The 24,784-nt window shown below is 31.5% G+C and overlaps 2 protein-coding genes across 9 annotated transcripts in view; one reads left to right on the top strand and one right to left on the bottom strand.

Annotated features, from left to right (window-relative positions):
* The window catches only part of LOC129959502 (uncharacterized), a 47,659-nt gene extending 39,354 nt beyond the window's left edge, over positions 1–8,305 (top strand). For all 5 annotated transcript variants that reach the window (XM_056072363.1, XM_056072360.1, XM_056072362.1 and 2 more), the window contains exon 5: positions 362–8,305. In XM_056072363.1, coding sequence (XP_055928338.1) covers positions 529–7,992 — 7,464 coding nt within the window. In that variant the 5' untranslated portion in view covers positions 362–528 and the 3' untranslated portion in view covers positions 7,993–8,305. The remainder of the gene's footprint in view (positions 1–361) is intronic.
* A 7,990-nt stretch (positions 8,306–16,295) lies between these two features.
* The window catches only part of LOC129958498 (tumor protein D54-like), a 41,448-nt gene continuing 32,959 nt past the window's right edge, over positions 16,296–24,784 (bottom strand). For 3 of the 4 annotated variants that reach the window (XM_056071017.1, XM_056071018.1, XM_056071015.1), the window contains 5 exons: positions 21,539–21,598; positions 20,568–20,594; positions 17,136–17,237; positions 16,710–16,770; positions 16,296–16,603 (listed from right to left, as the gene is read on the bottom strand). In XM_056071017.1, the coding sequence (XP_055926992.1) occupies positions 16,475–16,603; positions 16,710–16,770; positions 17,136–17,237; positions 20,568–20,594; positions 21,539–21,598 (379 nt within the window). In that variant the 3' untranslated portion in view covers positions 16,296–16,474. The remainder of the gene's footprint in view (positions 16,604–16,709; positions 16,771–17,135; positions 17,238–20,567; positions 20,595–21,538; positions 21,599–24,784) is intronic. The other variant, XM_056071016.1, reaches the window with a different exon arrangement.

Genomic DNA, 24,784 nt, shown 5'->3' with positions numbered 1-24,784 from the left:
AAATTTTAGCCATATTTTGTACTTATGCGTGAGTTACGTTTTTTGAGTGAATTTTTTGAAGTGTTACGTTATTAAATCAAAAACATTTTATGATTAAATATTTGAAAATGGTTTTTGCTGAAATTAATTTTATATAATAGGGTCGATTTTTCGGGAATTTTATATTATGTATGGACAGTTTATATATGTTGTTTATTATTGATCATTTTTATAAGAAAAATAAAACTTTTGACTTAATATGTATTATTTTCTCCTTTTTTTTTTTAAAAAAAAGATAATTCTATGAAAGTTTAATTAAATACGTTTTTTAAAGATTTATGTTTTATCTATATTAATTCTTTTTTATAAATTACATTTTCAGGTGTCTTGAATTTCGTACCAGAAAATTCGACTGTCAGCAATCTACTTTTTCTGTCAGTGCGCAACACCCAAAAATTATGAAACAAATTACGAAAACCAAAAAAAGTAAAGAAAAATTTTAAAATAGGAATACTACTTAAAAAAGACCTCCATATCTTTATAGTAAGGATGGAGAAAATCGAGTTACCAAAGGTGGAAAATAAAATGATGTTAACAGGGAATCTGATAAAAGAAGAAGCAGAAAATATACTACTTAAAAAACAATGTTTCGTCCTTAGAAGAAGAGTACCTGAAGATGATATAAAAATGTGTGCAAATAAAATAACTTCGAAACGACGAAAGAATATCATAACTACGAAACAGAAAACTCTAGTGAATGCGTCCAAAACACAAATATCCAAAAGCCGTTCACGACACAATTCAGATTCAATAAGAAAGCAGATACCGAACCAAAGACAGGCGCACGCAACAATGGAACTATCACAGCAAAACGGCAGAGTGCCTGCAAGTCAGTTGGAAAATGGATTTTTGGAAAAGAGAGCAAACGGAGCTCTCTTAATGCGTTTCCCAAAAAACACCACGGAACTCACAAATGACAAAGATCCCACAAAATCTCATATTCCCTGTCCTATGCACTCAAAACGTAGTGATGGGAAAATTAATAACAATGCAAATTTGGAAGGATCCACTCAACTTGTTGAGAATCAAAATATTATTTCATCTGGAAAAACGAGTGAAGTACCTGTAAGAAAGATTAAAACAGGCTCTGGAAAGCCATTTCCCCGTTCAACTTCTGATACGGAATCTAATCATTGCAATGCAGAAGGAAACAATTCTTCGTCCACGAAGATCACCACATGTACTTTGAATTCCACACCAGTTCTCCCGAATAATGCTGAGCCACGTCATTACACACCAAAATTATCTGTAGCTGAAGTCAAAGCTTATTGTGCGGGCCATACCCCTTTAAGCTCTGTCATAGAGCCTTTGCATGGCACTGCAGAAGAGAGTAGAAATTCATCGATTGGAGCAGAGAAAATATTACTTAAAAAACAATGTTTCGTCCTTATAAGAAGAATGACGGAAGATGATATAAAAATGTGTGCAAATAAAATAACTTCGAAACGACGAAAGAATATCAGAACTACGAAGCAGAAAACTCTAGTGAATGCGTCCAAAACACAAATATCCAAAAGACGTTCTCGACACAATTCAGATTCAATAAGAAAGCAGATACCGAACCAAGGACAGGCACACGCAACAATGGAACTATCACAGCAAAACGGCAGAGTGCCTGCAAGTCAGTTTCAAAATGGAATTTTGGAGAAGAAAGCAAACGGGGCTTTCTTAATGCGTTTCCCAAAAAACACCACGGAACTCATAAATGACAAAGCTCCCACAAAATCTCATATTCCCTGTCCTCTGCACTCAAAACGCAGTGATGGGAAAATTAATAACAATGTAATTGTGGAAGAATCCATTCAACATGTTGAGAATCAAAATATTATTTCATCTGGAAAAACGAGTGAAGTACCTGTAAGAAAGATTAAAACAGTCTCCGGAAAGCCATTTCCCCGTTCAACTTCTGATACGGAATCTAATCATTGCAATGCAGAAGGAAACAATTCTTCGTCCACGAAGATCACCACATGTACTTTGAATTCCACGCCAGTTCTCCCGAATAATGCTGAGCCACGTCATTACACACCAGAATTATCTGTTAAAACAGGCAGTGAAAAGCCATTTCCCTGTTCAACTTCTGATACGGAATCTAATCATTGCAATGCAGAAGGAAGCAATTCTTCGTCCACGAAGATCACCACATGTACTTTGAATTCCACACCGATTCTCCCGAATAATGCTGAGCCACGTCATTACACACCAGAATTATCTGTAACTGAAGCCAAAACTTGTTTTGCGGCCCATACCCCTTTAAGCTCTGTCATAGAGCCTTTGCATGGCACTGCAGAAGAGAGTAGAAATTCATCGATTGGAGCAGAGAAAATATTACTTAAAAAACAATGTTTCGTCCTTATAAGAAGAATGACGGAAGATGATATAAAAATGTGTGCAAATAAAATAACTTCGAAACGACGAAAGAATATCAGAACTACGAAGCAGAAAATTCTAGTGAATGCGTCCAAAACACAAATATCCAAAAGACGTTCTCGACACAATTCAGATTCAATGAGAAAGCAGATACCGAACCAAAGACAGGCGCACGCAACAATGGAACTATCACAGCAAAACGGCAAAGTGCCTGCAAGTCAGTTTGAAAATGGATTTTTGGAGAAGAAAGCAAATGGGGTTCTCTTAATGCGTTTCCCAAAAAACACCACGGAACTCACAAATGACAAAGATCCCTCAGAATCTGATATTCCCTGTCCTATGCACTCAAAACGTAGTGATGGGAAAATTAAAAACAATTCAATTTTGAAAGGATCCACTCAACTTGTTGAGAATCAAAATATTATTTCATTTGGAAAAACGAGTGAAGTACCTGTAAGAAAGATTAAAACAGGCTCCGGAAAGCCATTTCCCCGTTCAACTTCTGATACGGAATCTAATCATTGCAATGCAGAAGGAAACAATTCTTCGTCCACGAAGATCACCACATGTACTTTGAATTCCACACCGATTCTCCCGAATACTGCTCATCCACGTCATTACACACCAGAATTGTCTGTAACTGAAGCCAAAACTTGTTTTGCGGCCCATACCCCTTTAAGCTCTGTCATAGAGCCTTTGCATGGCACTGCAGAAGAGTGTAGAAATTCATCGATTGGAGCAGAGAAAATATTACTTAAAAAACAATGTTTCGTCCTTATAAGAAGAATGACGGAAGATGATATAAAAATGTGTGCAAATAAAATAACTTCGAAACGACGAAAGAATATCAGAACTACGAAGCAGAAAACTCAAGTGAATGCGTCCAAAACACAAATATCCCAAAGACGTTCTCGACACAATTCAGATTCAATAAGAAAGCAGATACCGAACCAAGGACAGGCACACGCAACAATTGAACTAATTAAGAGTATCATAAAGTTCAACCGACCAAAGAATATCATAATTTCGAAACGAGGAAAGAATATCATAATTTCGAAACGACGAAAGAAACACATAACTACGAAACAGAAAACTCTAGTGAATGCGTCCAAAACACAAATATCCAAAAGACGTTCTCGACACAATTCAGATTCAATAAGAAAGCAGATACCGAACCAAGGACAGGCACACGCAACAATGGAACTATCACAGCAAAACGGCAGAGTGCCTGCAAGTCAGTTTCAAAATGGAATTTTGGAGAAGAAAGCAAACGGAGCTTTCTTAATGCGTTTCCCAAAAGACACCACGGAACTCACAAATGACAAAGATCCCACAAAGCCATTTCCCCGTTCAACTTCTGATACGGAATCTAATCATTGCAATGCAGAAGGAAACAATTCTTCGTCCACGAAGATCACCACATGTACTTTGAATTCCACACCGATTCTCCCGAATACTGCTCATCCACGTCATTACACACCAAAATTGTCTGTAGCTGAAGTCAAAGCTTATTGTGCGGGCCATACCCCTTTAAGCTCTGTCATAGAGCCTTTGCATGGCACTGCAGAAGAGAGTAGAAATTCATCGATTAGAGCAGAGAAAATATTACTTAAAAAAAATTGTTTCGTCCTTATGAGAAGAATACCGGAAGATGATATAGAAATTTGTGCGGATAAAATAACTTCGAAACGACGAAAGAATATCATACCTTTCAAACAACCAAAGAATATCATAATTTCGAAACGAGGAAAGAATATCATAATTTCGACACGACGAAAGAAACACATAACTACGAAACAGAAAACTCTAGTGAATGCGTCCAAAACACAAATATCCAAAAGACGTTCTCGACACAATTCAGATTCAATAAGAAAGCAGATACCGAACCAAGGACAGGCACACGCAACAATGGAACTATCACAGCAAAACGGCAGAGTGCCTGCAAGTCAGTTTCAAAATGGAATTTTGGAGAAGAAAGCAAACGGGTCTTTCTTAATGCGTTTCCCAAAAAACACCACGGAACTCACAAATGGCAAAGATCCCACAAAATCTCATATTCCCTGTCCTATGCACTCAAAACGTAGTGATGGGAAAATTAATAACAATGCAATTTTGAAAGGATCCACTCAACTTGTTGAGAATCAAAATATTATTTCATTTGGAAAAACGAGTGAAGTACCTGTAAGAAAGATTAAAACAGGCTCCGGAAAGCCATTTCCCCGTTCAACTTCTGATACGGAATCTAATCATTGCAATGCAGAAGGAAACAATTCTTCGTCCACGAAGATCACCACATGTACTTTGAATTCCACACCAGTTCTCCCGAATAATGCTGAGCCACGTCATTACACACCAGAATTATCTGTTAAAACAGGCAGTGAAAAGCCATTTCCCTGTTCAACTTCTGATACGGAATCTAATCATTGCAATGCAGAAGGAAACAATTCTTCGTCCACGAAGATCACCACATGTACTTTGAATTCCACACCGATTCTCCCGAATAATGCTGAGCCACGTCATTACACACCAGAATTATCTGTAACTGAAGCCAAAACTTGTTTTGCGGCCCGTACGCCTTTAAGCTCTGTCATAGAGCCTTTGCATGGCACTGCAGAAGAGAGTAGAAATTCGTCGATTGGAGCAGAGAAAATATTACTTAAAAAACAATGTTTCGTCCTTATAAGAAGAATGACGGAAGATGATATAAAAATGTGTGCAAATAAAATAACTTCGAAACGACGAAAGAATATCAGAACTACAAAGCAGAAAACTCAAGTGAATGCGTCCAAAACACAAATATCCAAAAGACGTTCTCAACACAATTCAGATTCAATAAGAAAGCAGATACCGAACCAAGGACAGGCACACGCAACAATGGAACTATCACAGCAAAACGGCAGAGTGCCTGCAAGTCAGTTTCAAAATGGATTTTTGGAGAAGAAAGCAAATGGGGTTCTCTTAATGCGTTTCCCAAAAAACACCACGGAACTCACAAATGACAAAGATCCCTCAAAATCTGATATTCCCTGTCCTATGCACTCAAAACGTAGTGATGGGAAAATTAATAACAATGTAATTGTGGAAGAATCCATTCAACATGTTGAGAATCAAAATATTATTTCATCTGGAAAAACGAGTGAAGTACCTGTAAGTAAGAGTAAAACAGGCTGTGGAAAGCCATTTCCCCGTTCAACTTCTGATACGGAATCTAATCATTGCAATGCAGAAGGAAACAATTCTTCGTCCACGAAGATCACCACATGCACTTTGAATTCCACACCAATTCTCCCGAATAATGCTGAGCCACGTCATTACAGACCAGAATTATCTGTTAAAACAGGCAGTGAAAAGCCATTTCCCTGTTCAACTTCTGATACGGAATCTAATCATTGCAATGCAGAAGGAAACAATTCTTCGTCCACGAAGATCACCACATGTACTTTGAATTCCACACCAGTTCTCCCGAATAATGCTGAGCCACGTCATTACACACCAGAATTATCTGTAACTGAAGCCAAAACTTGTTTTGCGGCCCATACCCCTTTAAGCTCTGTCATAGAGCCTTTGCATGGCACTCCAGAAGAGAGTAGAAATTCATTGATTGGAGCAGAGAAAATATTACTTAAAAAACAATGTTCCGTCCTTATAAGAAGAATGACGGAAGCTGAATTATCAATGGTTAAAAATAGAATAAAGCTAAGAGGGAGTCGGATAAAAGAAGAAGCAGAGAAAATACTACTTAAAAAACAATGTTCCGTCCTTATAAGAAGAATGACGGAAGATGATATAAAAATGTGGGCAAATAAAAATACTTCGAAACGAGGAAAGAATATGAGAGCTACGAGACGGGAAAAAATAGTGAATGCGTCTAAAACACAAATATCCAAAAGTCGTCCTCGACAAAATCCTGATTCAATAAGAAAGCAGACACCCAACCAAAGACAGGCGAGTAACTTAGCACGTGCAACAATAGAACTATCACAGCAAAACGGCAAAGTGCCTACAAGTGAGTTTGAAAATGGATTTTTGGAAAAGAGAGCAAACGGAGCTTTCGTAATGAGTTTCCCAAAACAAAACTCGGAACTCACAAACGACAAAGACCCCTCAAAATCTGATATCCCCAATGGATATGGATTTTATCTTACAGTATTTAAAAATTATTTAAATGAATTAAACGGAAGCAAGAGGAGTCATATTTTAAATGAACTCTCGGAACGAAATCTGGAAAAGAACCTAATTTTAAAGAATGAAAATATTGTTAATAAAGGATTAGTTGAATGGATTATAAAAAAAGCTTTAAACAGAGAAGATATTTCGCTGCAAGATGATTGGCGAAGGATAACACATGCAGCGACGAAAGCTGAAAAACATATAGCGTCGGAAGCATTTGTCATATCAAAAGACAAAGATAAGACGCTGAGAAAACGAAAGGCTCCAGCTGATGAAAGTTCCAAATTCAATTCGCAAAAGGTCTTTAAACTCTCCTTTGCAACTTTGGCTCAGAAAAAAGTGGAAGTAGCTAGATCGATAAAAGAGAAGGTATCTACTGTCTTTGAAGCAATTAATTTAAAAGAAAATAGTAAATCCACCTATATACCTATAATTGAAACCGAAATCAGTAATACTGAGACGGTAGATCTAAATCAATTCGAAATTTTAACTACCTTGTTGCATGTGTTACATATAGAAAATATAAGTGAAGTGCAAATAACTTTTGATGAGCTTAGAGGGGATAAGCAAAAGACAATTTTTGTGTCTTATATCGAAAACTACATTTCCGCAAACTCTGAAAAAAATAGATCTAACATTTACATTCAAAACAGATTTCTTGCAATTAGCAGTGCAATTTGCACCTGCTGTTTTTTTCGTCTGGCAGAACGCAGACCTAGGCACTCAAAATATAGTCATATTAAAGAAGATAACAATGCAATTTTGGAAGAATCCATTCAGCTTGCTGAGAATCAAAATATTATTTCACGTGGAAAAACGAGTGAAGTATCTGTAACAAAAATAAAAACAGGCTCAGAAGAGCCATTAGCCTGTTCAACTTCTGAAAGATACGAAACCCAGGCTCATTTGAGTTCTGGCTTGGGATCAGCTGATGACACCCCAGGAGAGAGTGGAGATTCATTGATTGCAAAAATCACCACACATGGGGATTCTCCAAGTATAGATAGTTTCCCTAAGCGTGTAAAAGAAATCCTGGATAAATCTAATTCCAAAGCACTAGAAACTTGTTCTGCAAACTCAACACCAACTTTGGAATCCTTTCATGACACTGCAGATGAAAAGAATAATTCTTCATCTGCTATTGTCTCCATATCTAAGGAAAGACTGATTAACGAAATCGAAGACGACCATGAAGTGTCTGAAGAAAGTTGTGATGAACAAAATTGTGAGATATTTAAAACTGTACTTCGCACCACGAACGAGAAAGCTGCACCGGCAATAGAATATATATGTTTTAGATTTTTTAAGCCGTTTTTAAAACCTATAATTGATGAAAATGAGTTTGTTTTAAAGGCAGGTGACTCGGGTAATCTTAATAAATTGATGAAACTCGTGGGAATAAATATTTCTTAGAATATTTATTCAGCAGAGTTTTAAAAAAAATCGTACAATGAGAAATGAAGCTAAAGTAAAAACAAATTGTATTATTCTGTACAGTTATTTAGCAGTGCTAAAAATGTTTTGTATATGTTTTCGTGCAAAAATTGTAAAACACTTTTAATAAAATGTAAATATTAAACTTGAAATCTGTAATCTTCATTAATTCGATTGAATATAATATTCTAACAACACCCATTTTGTTGGGATTGTTAAATACATCTTGTATTTTCTATATATTAACATGAAATTCTTCTTTTTTTGATAAAGTCTAAAAATGAGAAATGAAGCTAAAGTAAAAACAAATTGTATTATTCTGTACAGTTATTTAGCAGTGCTAAAAATGTTTTGTATATGTTTTCGTGCAAAAATTGTAAAGCACTTTTAATAAAATGTAAATATTAAACTTGAAATCTGTAATCTTCATTAATTCGATTGAATATAATATTTTAACAACACCCATTTTGTTGGGATTGTTAAATACATCTTGTATTTTATATCTATAAATATGAAATTCTTGCTTTTTTGATAAAGTCTAAAAATGAGAAATGTAGCTAAAGTAAAAACAAATAAATTGTATTATTCTGTAGTTATTTAGCAGTGCTAAAAATGTTTTGTATATGTTTTCGGGCAAAAATTGTAAAACACTTTTAATAAAATCTAAATATTAAACTTGAAATCTGTAATCTTCATTAATTCGATTGAATATAATATTTTAACAACACCCATTTTGTTGGGATTGTTAAATACATCTTGTATTTTATATCTATAAATATGAAATTCTTGCTTTTTTGATAAAGTCTAAAAATGAGAAATGTAGCTAAAGTAAAAACAAATTGTATTATTCTGTAGTTATTTAGCAGTGCTAAAAATGTTTTGTATATGTTTTCGGGCAAAAATTGTAAAACACTTTTAATAAAATCTAAATATTAAACTTGAAATCTGTAATCTTCATTAATTCAATTGAATATAATATTCTAACAAAACCCATTTTGTTGGGATTGTTAAATACATCTTGTATTTTATATCTATTAACATGAAATTCTTCCTTTTTTGATAGTCTAAAAATTTTGGTCTAGAGATTAATATTCGGACAAAATAACTTAGTGAAAGACAAAAATTTAGATATTTCTTTACATAATCCTATTCTTAACAGAGAAATTATTTGTTTGTTAACCAAAATCTTGTAGTAATGAGCTTTATAAACAATTTTAGTAAAAACTATTAGGAATAAATCAAATATTTTTTTTTCATTTATTTCGGCAGCATCTGCTGGATGCAAATTTTTCGAATCCATCTAATCTGAAAAAAAAAAAAAAAAAAAAAAATGAAGGTAAGGCCATCCGTTACAAGACACGTTTAGTCGCCCAAGGTTTTTCGCAACGTAAAGGAGAAAATTAGGAAAAGACATTCTCTCCTGTCATAAATATATCTCTAGTAAGATTGTTTTATGCCATTTTTGTAAATCTATTAAACTAGTTACACTGGTAAGTAGATGTAAATTGCGCATATCATTATGCAAAATTAGACGAAACGGCGTACATGAAACAACCTCCAGGCTATAAGAGCAGAGAAAAACCAGATTACGTTTGTAGGTTAGAAAGAGCGCTCTATGAGCTTAAGCAATCCGGTAGAGAGTGGCTTACCGAAATTTCCAATTTATATTTAGGTGATAAAGACTTTAAAAGAATGGTGTCTAACTTGTATACTACATCTGATACTATAAACAATGTAACAAAATTTTTAATACAAATTTCATAGGTGTATTTTTTCACTTTCTCATAAATGAATTTGAATTAAGGTTTAAAGATCTTAAATCTTCAGAAAAAGTGTTTTTTGACCCCTTCGATTTTCTCTATCGATATATAACCAGTAAGTCGATACAGAGGACGCAGTTTTTCTTATTTGAAGAAAAATTCATTGAAATTAGGATTCCTGAATTTTACGCATATTTGCCAGTCAGTTCTTGAATTGGCAAAAATTATGACATATGAAATTACATATGCTTGGCATATGAAATTATTTTCATGTTTGAAAATGCTTGCTGAAGCTAGAAATTAATTTCACTTATGAAAGGAAAGTAGGCCTCCTGTTAAATCTACAATTACTGTCATTCATCTTAAATCAGTTTTGAAATTAAACTTTGCAAATAATATTTACTTCAAATAAGAAAAACGGTAGAAGTAACGAGATAGAAAATGTCACGAAGGAAGCATTTACCTTTATTATTGTTCTTTTTATGCATTTTTTGTTTATGAAATAAGTTTTCGTTTCAATAAAAGCTGAAATTTTTCCATTATTGCTTCCCATATAAATTTAGTCTTTATTTATAGCTATTGTAATTAGACAAATACTTTCAATTATAAAATTTCATCAAATTATGTTCCCAAATACTTAGGCTTCTGTAGAGAATAATAATAAAATGTTAAAAAAATTAAATTTTTATATATCCCCTCCCACACACACAAATATAGCGAAAAAGTGTCAATGAGTAAAATGTTTCTCTTATGCTCAACTATAAGGAAAGAGGCGGAGGCAGCAATTTGCCGATGGGCGAGCTCAAGTAACATTTTTTCAAATTTAGCTACCAGATATCACGTAATAATCAATTTCACATAAAAGTAATTAGCGTATGTAGTAATTATATGTGCCAATTGTAATAAGTAATAATTAGTAAGTGATTATTTGGACTATTTATAAAATAATTATTGTAAATATGCCTTTAAATAATTTTGAAATCTAGACAGTAAGAAATATCTGTCGGAAAGAAGAGCAATAAAAGGAAATGTGGAATTTAGAGCATAAATATCATTACAAATAAAATATATCGCTCTGATATTGTAAATAAATTTGCACATTATTATTAAAATCTCATAATAAAATAAAGTAATTGGTGAAATAGCAGAAAATAATTATTATTATTTAACTCACACGTATATACATACATGCATAACCATTACAATATTTATCACTTTCATCGAATAATTTTAATGTAACTGTATCTTATTGTTAAAATATAATACATCAAATATTTTGATAATCTTATGCAAGTTAAGATTTTTGATATATATATAATTAATATATATATATTTGTAAATTCCTAATATCATTAGGCCTTTTAGCGTTTTTTCTAGCATAGTAGTTAGCAAGTAGTTTTTTACCAGGCGCACATTACTGAAACTCCTTTAAATATACATATATATACTTAGCTTAGTTATTATTATGTTCAAAACATTGAAATAGAACGAATGCTCTTTATTTTAATACGAATACCACTAAGAATTTATATTTGTATTGCTTGTTTAGATATATTTTAAAAAACCTTGGTTTTATAAATTAATAATTAATACTACAAAATTAAAGTTAAAGAGTCTTGCTCACCTCATTCAAAATAGTTTTAATTTATCTGTACAAATTGTAGTATTTTTAATTCAACTTCTTATAACTATTTCGATTGAAAGAAATGACTTTATTCTAACCATTATCTTGAACTCTTGGTAACAGTTTGAGAATTTAACCAATCGGAGCAGAAGGGATAGGGTGATTTTGAAGCTACATTTGTCTCGCCCATAAATTTATGAGGTCAAACTATTTGAACATGGCCGTCGAGAGATTTCTAAATGGCAATGATTTGAACCCCCTCTTGCACAGGTGTGTAAAAGAGAGAGCATGGTTGCTGTTTCCAGTGTACAAACAAAAAATTCCCGTATTTGCTTTATAGTAATGTACTGTCACTACTTCAGAAATAAGTTCTTAAGAATTTATACGAGAAAGGTGCACATTTTACTGAGGGGAAAAGACAGAAAACTTTATAATTTTTTTATGTTTATTTTTTCTAACGTTAATATACATAAAAAAATATGGACTTCTCGGAGTTACAGAAGACATATTTAATCTTCTTTTTTAAAGGTGCAATTCTTATGAACCATGCAGAACGCTTTTAAAATATCCGATACAGACGAAAATCAAAAAATGCATATTTTTCAAAAGAATAAAAAGGAATTCTCAAAAACTTTTTTCTTCAAAAAACGTTTCGGATATTTATAGATTTCCTACAGGCTCCCTAAGAATCATCAAATCTCGATTCCTAAAAAAATTTAGATCCACGATTCTTGCATTTTCTGTAGCCTTCATTTTTGTCGGAACGATAGGAGGTAAATCTCCATTACCTACCACAAAACACAGATGACGAAGAAACGGCATTAGGGATTTATGACACCACCCTCTTTACAGAATGCCCTTCCCGACACACAGAGCTATGAACAGTATCCCGATGTGGATTTAACCGATTAATAAACATGACTGTATTGGCGTGGGCAGTCTCTGTAGACAATATCGATTAATTTCTTGACAACAGAATATGAGGCGAGTCTCGATACTGTTTGGATTTCGGGTCGAGATCACTCCATCGCCTCGGATTATACAATTAGATTCGATCACTCTCCTTAAAATGGTGGTCAGTTCCTCTGGAGTCGTAACGAATCTTCATTCGTTCAATGGACAACTTAATTCTCTTTCTGACAAACGCATACAAGTTTTACAAACGTACTCCAAGCTTATTCGTACGGCGAGGAATCGGTCTTACACGATGTTCTAAAGAGGATATCGCAGGTCAGCTGCGGCGTTCAATCCAAAAGCATCCATGATGGGATCCATTGTCACTTCATGGACTACGCACCGATTGTCTAAGGAAAAAAAAGAGACGAAATGCCTATCTTAATCATCCTAATAAAGATAGTGGTTTTAAATTATTCGATTAAATCTCTCAATCGTGCCCTAGGGTTCAGGATGAAAGGCTATCATTCAAGTTTTCAGGATTCCTAAAAATTTAGAAAAGAATACCTAATTATAATTTGTATCTTGAGCAGAATCTTTGACAAAACAAAATGCGCAATCCAGCTTAAAATGAGTTCTACAGCTATGAATGCTTCCTGATCTGGAAATTCCTTCAAGGTACTTGGTAACATTTTCCATCAACACTAAGATATACCGATTGTCCTTTGAAGTTACAGGGAAAAGGCCTAAAATATACAAAGCCATTCTCTCAAATGGTGCAGCCCTATTATAACGTTGTAAGCGAACTTTAGTTCTCGTTTTGGGTCCTTTTCGGTCTCTGCAAATATGGCATTAACTTACAACAGTTTCCAACGTCGGCGCGAAGTCGATTCCAATAAAATCGCCTTCGGCTTTTACTTGTGTTATGGGTCTAAAATGCCCTCCACTTTTAGAACTTTCTATTCGAGAGAATCAGTTGCCATCGACAAGTTTTCATCTTCCCATTTATAAGATAAAACACGTCCTTAAGAAGAAAGAAATCCTCAAGAGCCCAGCATTTCTTTGTTCCAGGATTGCGGATTATTGCCATGATCAATTTGCCGAATTTAGTTCCTTCTACAGAATTGGTCTAATACTTGAATCGTGAAGCTGCATTTTTTAAACCTTTGAGAGTTTTTCCTCTAATTTTGGAAGAGGCTTGATGAGAATATGATGAGAGAACGCAATACACGTTTAACCCTTATGTTCATTTTGTATAGTATACCATACATACAACTTTTTTTACATACGACTTCACTGTATGTGTAGCAATGCATAGAATAGTATACATCTTGCTTTTCCAAAATTTTCATATCACGATTTTTTTATTTATTTTTTGATGTTTTTTTATAGCGTAAAGAAGCTACCTAAATACTATATATATATTTGCTTTTCTTCAAAAAAGCAATCTTGCCACGATAAGGGTAAATTAAAAAAGAAATTGAAGTTAATGGCTAAAATATTAGAGCTCTAAACTTCTCAGCAATAGCAGCTATACAAAAGCTGTTCGTTAAGTTCACGCATTAATCCGCTTGTTTTGAATTTTCTATTTTTATCGTCAGAAAATCATGGGGAGATGAAAATTCCATCACTGAGCGGGATGGGCTCGTCTAAGAACTTGGCCGAGATTTTCATTCTTCTTAAATCCAATTAAAATTACCTTACCAAGTTCATATGATAACATGGGCAATAGCATAAATTCTGCTCTAAAAAAATTTATTCCTACAAATGGCTAATACCAATAAACCAAACTCATAATTATTATTTTTAAAAATCCCCCGAAGACTATAAGACACTTCTTACACTTAGTGGAAAGACTGCTTTTCTTTTTAAAAAATATCAACGCCAACAATATAAAAATGAATTCATCAATTCTAGGATTCAATCAAATATTTTTGTAAATACCGAAATATGGTTTTAAAGATCGACTCTTTTGTTTATTAAATGGCTCTTTCTTCATCTTAAATGACATATTTATACACTTGTCATTATATATATGTATTTGATTTCTTTCATAAGTTTTTTCCCAAAAATTTTGGCAAATTTAGATGAGTTTTTCTAATTTTCAGAATGGACTGAATCCTACTATATTGCGTAAAAAATATCACCACATTAATTCTTTTTCGAAAATCTATCCTGGTAAAGGTCCCTTTCATTCCAAAGGAACATTTCTACAAACTTGTTTTCAACTCCGCGTACCGTAACGATATGTCAAGCTTGTAAATTGAGTAACAAATCTTTAAATTCATAATTAAGTCGATGTAGCAATTAATTTAAAAATAAAAAAATCACTTGAACACAAGTATTTCCGATATCCTTTTCGTTCTTATATGGATGGAATTCTTATATGGTTCTTATGTTCTTATATGGATGGAAATAAACTAATTAGAGTCACCTAATTAGAGTTTAAATAAATTTGCGGTTCAAATGGTTAATGCTTCATATCCATTTATTTAATTTTTAATAATATTCTATATCATTTCTATTCACATGACTACATACCTAAAGGACACAAATAATATGTAATGGTAAATGAACAAGAATTTAACTTTTCGAACATTTGTGCCTCAATCTTAATGAGAAGATTTTAGCATCATATAAGGGCTAAGCTACGAATATTCATACTAGCGAAATAAGTTTCCTCTGAGATACACATAATTTTATATTTACAAACACTGATAAAAAAATAATTGATAATATAAGTGTTCGCTGCTATCATACTGTTCAAAGTAAAGGGATAAAATTTTGGATAGAGATATTTTAAAGTTATTGAGAGATATTTTAAAACGCTCAAGAATATTGTGAAAAATAGGTCAGTTTTCATAATGACAAAATTTCAAAAAACACTTATTAGAACGCAATATCCATAGCGAAAAGTCATAAATGGCGTTAGAACTGTACCTGTACAATAAAAAAATAGCTTTAAAAAAGGGTGAAGCTGCGAACAACCAAAAAGGACAGAAAAGTGTTAGCCTTTATTAAATTCTATAAATTTTCCATGCGTTTCCAAAGTATGTGGAAGCGGATATCGTGTAATCTAATCAGAATAAAATGTAGAAAAAATGCTGCTTTATACCTTTAAAAGGGATACAATCTTTTTAGAGAAGCACTATGAATCAGGATATGTTAAATGCGTTTGCAATGCTTTTAACAGATAAAATATCTTTTACCAGCCGCTTACGAAAAGTTACTGTATTTTCTCTCGAAATAAAATCACGAGAATAGATATAATCTTAAAGCAATTTTCGCTTTTTTATATATTCATTATACTTAGGAATTTTTCTAGAAAAAAAGGCATAAAATTTTTCCTACATGAGTATTTATTTTTTCATGATTTTTTTTAATGTTCAACCGCATTGAACTAAATTCTTGTAAATGACAGTAAGATACAGAGCAAAAGGAATCGATAATATAAATAATAAATTATACGATAATATTTTTAATGTAGCGATTTTTAATAAAATTTCATTGTTGATAAAAATCAGTACTTTTAATTACTAAAGCTATATTTATTTTCAATAATGTCCCCATTCACCTAGATATATATATTATTCGCTTTTTAATAAAAGTAATCAAAGTTAAATATTTCATTTTTAAGATCTGTATCACGATTTTTAAAAAAAATCGAAAAGAAAACAAAAATGAAAGGTAATCGACATGCTACAATTTTCCCATGAATAAAAAATTAAACAGAACACAGTAAGTTAAAAAAAAAAAAATCTTAAATATTTTAAGAAAAAAAAAAAAATCCGAAATATTTTTTTAAAACTGCAATAATTTCCGAGTACTGCAATCAATAAGCAGTTATTTCAGAGTGAAGATGGTAGAATACATTGGAAGGAGCATAAAATGCAGTTCTGATTAGAATTTATGGAATATAAGTGAAATATTTTTAAAGCAAATATCCAAGGTGATTTATTCATATCTTTCATGTAAGTTCAAATGCAAATAAAAAAAAACTGAGAGGTTTTCTTTCCACTCTTTACTAAAGAAGCATATGCAGATTTAGTTTTGGCCATACAGATTAATAGTTCAATAAAATAATCATAAATAACACACAAAATATACAAATAAGACTTAAAATTCATAAATAGAAAGCTACAAATAGTTCTAAGATTATGTACAAAGAGAAAAAAGACTGAATTTAAGGGATGGGTCCTCTTTCTGGAATTGTTGGAGTGCTAGCAGAGGAAGCCACACCTCTTCTGTCAGGTGCACGCACAGCATCATCAAAATTGTACAAACTAGTACTTCGAGGTGTACCCATGCGAGACTGTAACAAGAATTATAACTTTAGAAGTTTTGTATGTTATACACAAATTTATAATTTATTACATTATACATAAATATAGCTTATTTTCTATAAAATATAAACTTACACGGACATTTGTATAGGCAGATCCCATTCTTTCTTCGAATGAACGAAAAGTTGAGGAGTTCCTATAAATACAGAAATAATTAGCTAAAAATAACTCAACAAATAATAAGCTACGCTTTTAAAGATACATATTTTAAATCAGTATTGTATATCTCACATCATTAAAGGAAACAGACATCAGTATCGAAATATGATAATTTATTATTAATTAAAATAAATCATATGAGAGGCAATAGCTAATACAATCAATACGAATTTTCGGAACAAAAGGCTATTCTGACTAGTTTAAAGCTCATTATAATAACTTATTTTAATGACGGACATTTTTATAGCTATAAATAACTATGCAATTACAATATATGACACAAAAGCGCCATTTCCAAATCCATATTTTAAAAGAAAAACTTCCAATTAAAAAGGGACTTACTTCACTTCACCTAACTTTTTGCTCACACTAGCGCCCAATACACCGAGAACAGATGTCGTTTTTTCAGCTGCTGTTTTAACAGTTTGACTTGTTCTCTGGTAACTAAAGGAAAAAAAAAAAAAAAAAAAAAAAAAAAAAAAGATTATTAAGATCGGAAGAAATTTAATTACTACAAAGGAAATACCAAAGTTTCACTATATATTCTTTTAAAAAATTTGAATTTTATAATATATACACAAAACAAATGTGAATATAATCCACATATATTTTTTGATGAAAACAGAACACAGCTAATTAAAAAAAAATCGTCATTACAATTTTCTATGATAAATAAAGAATATAAATTTTAAAAGTTCAATTTCAAGCGAATATGAGTACTTTTCTCGCAAATGACATCAAAGTCATTACGGAAGATTTGTTATTTATTCCATAATGTTGTTAAGACTGTGTATACAGATTAATAAACATTGAGTTCTGGTTTAAAGCCAAAGTCAGACGAATAGAAAGCAAAGCAAACATCAACATTTCTAAATTAAAGATGGTAACACTATTCTATGATATACTAAAGTTTTTAAAATTCTGCTTTTAATATTAGAATGATGGAGAAAAAATCCCGCAAAAGTATTTTAAAGAAAACTTGTATAGTTACATAAACTACACAAGTAAAACTTCAATTTTAAAAATGTAAATGAAATATTTATCATTTAGCATCAAACAATTTAATGAAATCACAAGGGATGCATAGTATTAAGACATCAAAAGATTTCAAGTCACGAACAAAATTATGAATACAAAACTTGTAAAAATAGCATTATACAATGAAATGTTTAAATTATTTTAGTTCTCACAGTAATTAACAACATGGAGAAATCTAAAATGCCTTTAATAAATAGCAGTTTCTAAATTAACCAAGTAAAAAAAAAAAAAAAAAACTAATAATAAATCTGGTGAAATTTATAAAATTTTGCTAATGACGTTATTAATGTACTGCAAATGGTAGATGGATCATATTCTTTTAAAAATTTCCTTTCTTGTTTTTACATAAATATATCTATCCTGACACACTTGTTCGGGAAAATTTTAATAACCAAACAGTTCTTCACAAAATACAACGAAAAAGTTTAATATTAGGTTATTTTAGAACATCAATTTCACAGAAGCTGAAAGCACTATAAATGAATATTTAAGCAATAAGGAACAACAAACAAACTAACTATATTTGACAACGTATACTAGATCTACTTTTTGCCATGCAAGGTTGAATTCTAAGAGAAGACTGGCTCTTTCAAAAAAAAATTGTAAAAGCTAGCATCTATATACATAATAAAGATGAATGTGTGTGTATTGAAGCTCGACAGGTCAAACCGTTTGACCTACATCTATCAAATTTGGCACGTATATACCTTAAAGGTCGGAATGTACCTCAGAGCGAATTTTTTTTTTTTTTGAAATTTTAATTAAATTTTCTTCCCCGAGATAATTTTCCGAAAATATTACCGCACAAAAATACATTTACACCCTTACAAATTACACCCTTCAAAATTTTTTTAAATACCTATTTAATGATGACAATTTAATAGTCATGAGAATTTTTCCTAAATTTTGGCAATTTATTAAAAACTATTAACTTATATTATTAATTTATTAAAATTTTCATTGCTTCATCAAATATCTGATGGTGAAATTTTCTTCCATTATTTAAAGTTAAGGAAGGAAGATTCTGTTTAATATCTGTATAGTTTACGAGAGTATAAAATATGAAGTAAAATTAACAAGAAATTTAGAAGATAGATGAGCTGGATATTTACGTTTCTAACAGCACTATTATGTTGTGAGACTGATCTAAATTAGAAAGGCTATGTACGCACTAAACAGTGCATACGTAAGAGACAATTAAAATAAAACGGCTTTAATGTTTGATAATATGGCGGAATTGTGATGTTATCAAAGCGATTTAAAGAAAATTATATATAACCGTTATTTCCAGAGAACCAGTAAGTAGCCAAAGGCATATAGTTTTAAATAAAAATAAAGGTTCACTTTATTGCACCTAAAACTAAGTCAGCTGTGAAAATTTTAATATCATCATCTTTTAAAAATGCGCGCTTTTAAACCATTCCATTGAATGCCATAAAGAAGATATGCCAATCAGCACCCAGTTTCCCCAAGGCTGAAATGCCCAAGATTATAAAAATGTTGATTGTTTTAGAATTTTTACAATAAAAACTTTATAATTTGTTCAGATTTGATCACAGATTGTTAAAAAAACATTTCTATTTATTTAAAAGTTTGAACGTCAAAAATATTTCGCAGAATATGTTTCCTTAGGACCAAAGGGCTGTTTAAAATTCACCTTCATAATTTTTTGAAATATATTTTATTGACCAAAACAAAATAAAATATTATTTACGCCATTTAAATCCTTTTGAAAGTAAAAATAAAAACAGAATTTTATGATGAATCATAGAAATTTTTATTGAATAATTTCTTATATTGCATAAATAAAGAAAATTATTTTATAATGAACATAAGAATTCAATGCCGAACGATTCTATTTTCTGTATTGATTTTAAGGAAAACATATTTTGTTACAGCAAAAATGTTTTAGTATTAAATGGAATTTAATTATTTCCACTTTAAATTAAAATTCAATTTTTATGGAAGCTGACAGAAAATCTGAGAGATGCATAGCACAATGAATAGAACAGTTTAAGGCTTCTATAACAGTATGAGTTATATGACTATCAAAATTTGAAGCTTAACAATATTTTGCTGATGGAGCTATAAAGAGACCAAGTTACATAAAACATTGAATTAAAAATTGCAATGAGTATAAATCCCAGTGAACCACCTGGATGTGAAAGGCGGCATGTTAAAAAAAAAAAAATGAAACAATTAAAGCCGAATAAAGAATAAAAATGTCACAAAGTTTTATAGTTTTATTTATACACAGTCCAACTTCCATATTCATAAAAAATATTATTTTAAAATTGCACTAACAGAAATTCTATCTAAGATAAGTCAAGGATATATACTATGCTAATCAAGAATTTTGAGCAAATCAAACTAGTTGGAATGGGAACTAATTTTGTAATTACTACTATAAATGCTACAAAAATCAAAAATTTATCTATTTAGTCACCAAAATTCCCATATTATATGTAAAAAACATTCCATGTAACGAACAAATCATTACAAAACATTAATATTAAGTGTTAGGAAAGCAAAACATTAATATTCAGTGAATGTTCCGAAAAAGTTAACTTTTCTTCCTTAGCTAAAAATAATAAGCAAGTGTTTGATAAAAACAAAACAGACGAGACATTTAGGGAACATTTAGACATTTAGAAAGTTCTTTAGAAAGCCAGTCTACTCTTACAAACGAAACAGGACAAAACAACACGACAATTCCAAAGTATTCAAAGAACATACGCTGTGGAGCTAAATATTCCAGGAAAGCTTGAAGGGAAAAAAAATTGATTCCAATTAAAGTGCACTCAAAATACTTTCAAAAGTACATATTCTTCTCATAATAATAAAGTAAGAAAATTTTATGTCAAGAATTATATCGACTAAAAACCATTTAAATGATATTTAATACATTACTAAATCATGACAAATTTTATGCACTGTTATTCATTAAATATATAATTTCCATTCCAATGAATTTCTCTTTAAAAAAAGATACTGAACAATGTTTTAACATACATTACAACAAATATCAATAATGAAAACTTATTTAATGCATTTATAGAACAAAAGTGTCATCAAAGTAAGGAAAAATTTCAAACAGAATTAAAACGCCACAAAGAAAAATAATGAAACATGCACTAAACTAATGCATATTTTTTTTTTTTAAATAATACTAAAAGTAACTTATTGACAATAATAATTACCAATAAAAGAACAGCTAAATTTTCTTACATTATTATTTTTTAAGACATGAAACAATTTTTTTTCAATAATTTTCTCATACATAACATTATTTAAAGCTTGTCTCTTGATTAATACAAAACAGTTTTATAAGGAGAAATTAATTTAAATCAGATAGCTTCCTTGCCCCCCCCCCCATCATAATTGTGCATATTTCATCCATCATACTATTTTATGCAAATACTTATTTCTAAGGAAGGAGTGCATTTAAATAACGATTACATTTTTACATTTAATTACAAAAATTTCATTTCAGAGCCTGTGACTTTTACAAAATGATACTAAGAAAAATCATAGATACATTCTAAATCTTTCTAATATTTTTGCTCTTGCTATATTTATGATATTGATCATTAAAACCATTTGTTAATCATTAAAATTACTGAGCCAATTATTAAAATTTGTGCAATAAAAACTCATTTTAAAAAAATCATACAAGATAAAAAAAATAATAATAAGCATATACTAACATTGGCGCACTTGTGATAGCACTGTTCCATTCAACAAGTCGTCCTCCAACTTCTTTCATACTATCAGAAGAAAAAGTTAACAGCAAATTAGTAGCAACAGAACAATGATATCATTCCCTTATTTACATAATTCATTAAAAATCAGAAGCAGCTATAAATAACCGCTAGAAAAATTAACGCATTTATATGAAGTAAATCAGATAAGAAAAAAAAAAAGTTTCAAATGATCAATAGTTTCTATGTATTCTGACTTATATAGACATTGTAATACTACATTATTCTAGGCAAACTTAAAAAGGAATTGGCATAACAATCGCTCGTAACTCGTTGATAATATTTAACAATAATAATTACTTAAAAAATTTCTCTGAATAAAAAACACCTGAAACTTGATATAACTATTTGTGCAGTTCAAATAATGAAGTTATGTTTCAAATTACATGTAACACACAAAATTAAACCAGAATACACAGGTATTCAAAATTAGGAGAATGTTTGTTTTTGACATTTGCCATTTGGTCCATTATCAATGTTGACAAAAGGTAATGGATTAAAAAATAAATTATGTTACTAAGTAAGAATGCAAATTTTTAATGTTGAATAAATAGTCTTGCATATAGAAGTGAGTGAGTTTGTGAAAATATAAACAGCGATTCGATGGTTTTCAACAAAAGATTAATTTGTTAGCACAGCTTGGTAGCATTCATTGTTTCATGCAAGAGTTTATTCAATTTCATAAGTGTAGAAGAGTAACATCAGAGGCACTAGGGCAGAAATAAGGAGGATCACTGACTTATTGGAGACAGAATAGTTGCAAATGGAAACGAATTCAATGTAGCTCCTTATATCTGTAGGTTACAGAAGAAATGGGAAAGGAATTTAAAAAAAAAAGAAAAGAAGAAAAGAGAGGGACTATCATTAGGCATTTTCAATGAAGCACGGCAAGGCTATTATAGTTTTGCAGCAATTTCATCAGTTATTTACTGTCACTGGAATCCCAGTTCCAAGCCTTTTCATAAAGCTTCCCGAAAAGAAAGAATTTATAAAAAGAAGCCCCCCCCCCTTCACAAATAAGCAACTATTCGCCTGTCATTAACAGACACAAACAAGGGAAAAAATATATATATATTTAGCACTATATAGATAATCACATCCATCTATTTCCAATGGGTCACATGGAACAAAATATCTTTTCTAATATCTCAGGAAGAGAATGTTATAATAGTAAAAAACTCATTTTGGGGAACTGCACAGTATTTCATATGTTTAACAGATCTTCTTCGTCTACTAAGAGGAATAGAGAAGAGATCAAGTAATTAAATGTATATACTATTTAGTATTTCATGAGCTTAAGATGAAGCCGACCTCTCCATGCGCGTATTTACTTTTGAGCATATGAAGTACTTCAGCCACCAGGCGAAAGCAGAAGTATAACGGAATTTCGTTTTTATGCCGATACGCTTCAGCTGCGAATAAAAATGTGGTTTAAAATCTGAATGAATCCTTTTTGCTTTTAATTTTGAAGACGGACATTTGGCAATTATACAAATGATAGTAAACAACCTCCTGATAGCCGCTATTATTTCTCAATAATGGTGACATTGACGATAATTTTGTGAAAATTTTCCTATTAGCCGTTTTTGTTTTCTCCAAGATGGCTGAAGTCAGCATAGTAAGAATTAATCCCTACAATTTCAGGAATCGACATCTGTGGTTTGCTATGTGCGAAAAAACTTTTGAGCCTGGAGTACCGAAACCAATGACCGATAGTGTAATAAAATTCAATTACATCGTGTCGATTTTGCCGCCAGAAGTCGCTGCTATAATACGAAATATCATCATGAATATTGATGCAGTAGATCCATATACTGCAATTATAACGCATCTTCTTCAGAGATCCGGTGAGTTCTCGCAGCAAGAAATTCGAAAATTGCTACTGAAGGAATTAGGGGATAGAAAATTTTCAAAATTACTAAGAATTGTGAATCGTCGAGCTGCTTCAAATAAAAAACTTTTCAAAAAAAAAAAAAACTTTTCCTGCAAAAAATGCCAACTTTTGTTCAAATTATTTTGGCTTCCATTACACAAATAACAGCGCAAAAAACCGCGAAAATCGCTGATCGAATCCTCGAAGTGAACTCTTCAAATGTATCACTTTTAACTAAGGCCATATCTTCATCCCGTGAAAATCGGATTCTTCGAGAAATGGGGAAAACTTAATAGGCGAATCGACGATTTTACGATGAAGATTACGATTTTTTGCAAGATTACATGAATCACTTTGGTTCCCCCAAACAATCATTATCGCGTCCTAAGGAGTAAAATGTATGTTGGTACAATAGGAAATATATTCCTTCATGCAATTTTTCAAAAAACTGGACAAGCGAAGAATAAAAATGAACGCCTGCTCGCTGCTTGATGTTTCGCGTGGCTTATTTATTGACAGAACATCAAATATTTCTTTTCTCATCATTATAGGATCTGATGTTAGTGTACTTCCTGCATCATTTGAGGAGAAAAAGAGACGGAATAATATAAGGCAACTATCGGCCGCGATCCATGCATATGGCAAGAGACTTTGAGATTAGACTAGAATTTGGCGAGAGTATTTCAATAGCCTTTTCTAATTCATCTGTTTCTGTTTCAATGTCTCATCTGAAGTTCATTTTGTAAAACTTATTTCAGGCGAAAACATTTTCACAATATTTTAAGAATTTCCAGAAATTGTTAAACTTCCTTCTTTTTCTAAAGACAAACATGTAAAATATTACATCGAAACCTCCGTTTCACAATTTTTGCCAAGCCTAGACGATTATCTCTTGATCGGTTAAAAGCGACCAAAGCAAAATTTCAGCATAGCTTGATTTCGCCCATATTATGTAGATCTTCTAAAAGCCACTATGCATCCCCTTTACATATAATATTTAAGACAGATGGTAATAATTGGGACAGGTTGGAGGGGGGGGGGGTGCCTAAACTTAAAAAAAAGGATAAATACTCTATTCCTAATATTTTAGATTTTGCTTCAGAGCTACATGACAGAAAAAATTTTGTTCACATATTGATTTAATGAATGCCTATAATCAAATACCTATTAACGAAGATGATATTCATAAGACTGCCATAACCACTCCATTTAGAATGTATAAAAGTACTAGAATGCAACACCGCCTTTACTTTTCAATGCTTTGTAGAACTTCCGAGTGGTTTAAATTTTGTGCATGCTTTCATCGACGATATTTTGAT

Source organism: Argiope bruennichi, chromosome X1 (genome assembly GCF_947563725.1).
Source record: "Argiope bruennichi chromosome X1, qqArgBrue1.1, whole genome shotgun sequence".
NCBI classification, from domain to species: domain Eukaryota; kingdom Metazoa; phylum Arthropoda; class Arachnida; order Araneae; family Araneidae; genus Argiope; species Argiope bruennichi.
The sequence above is the reverse complement of the archived record's forward strand: the minus strand, read 5'-3'. Positions and strand labels throughout refer to the sequence as shown.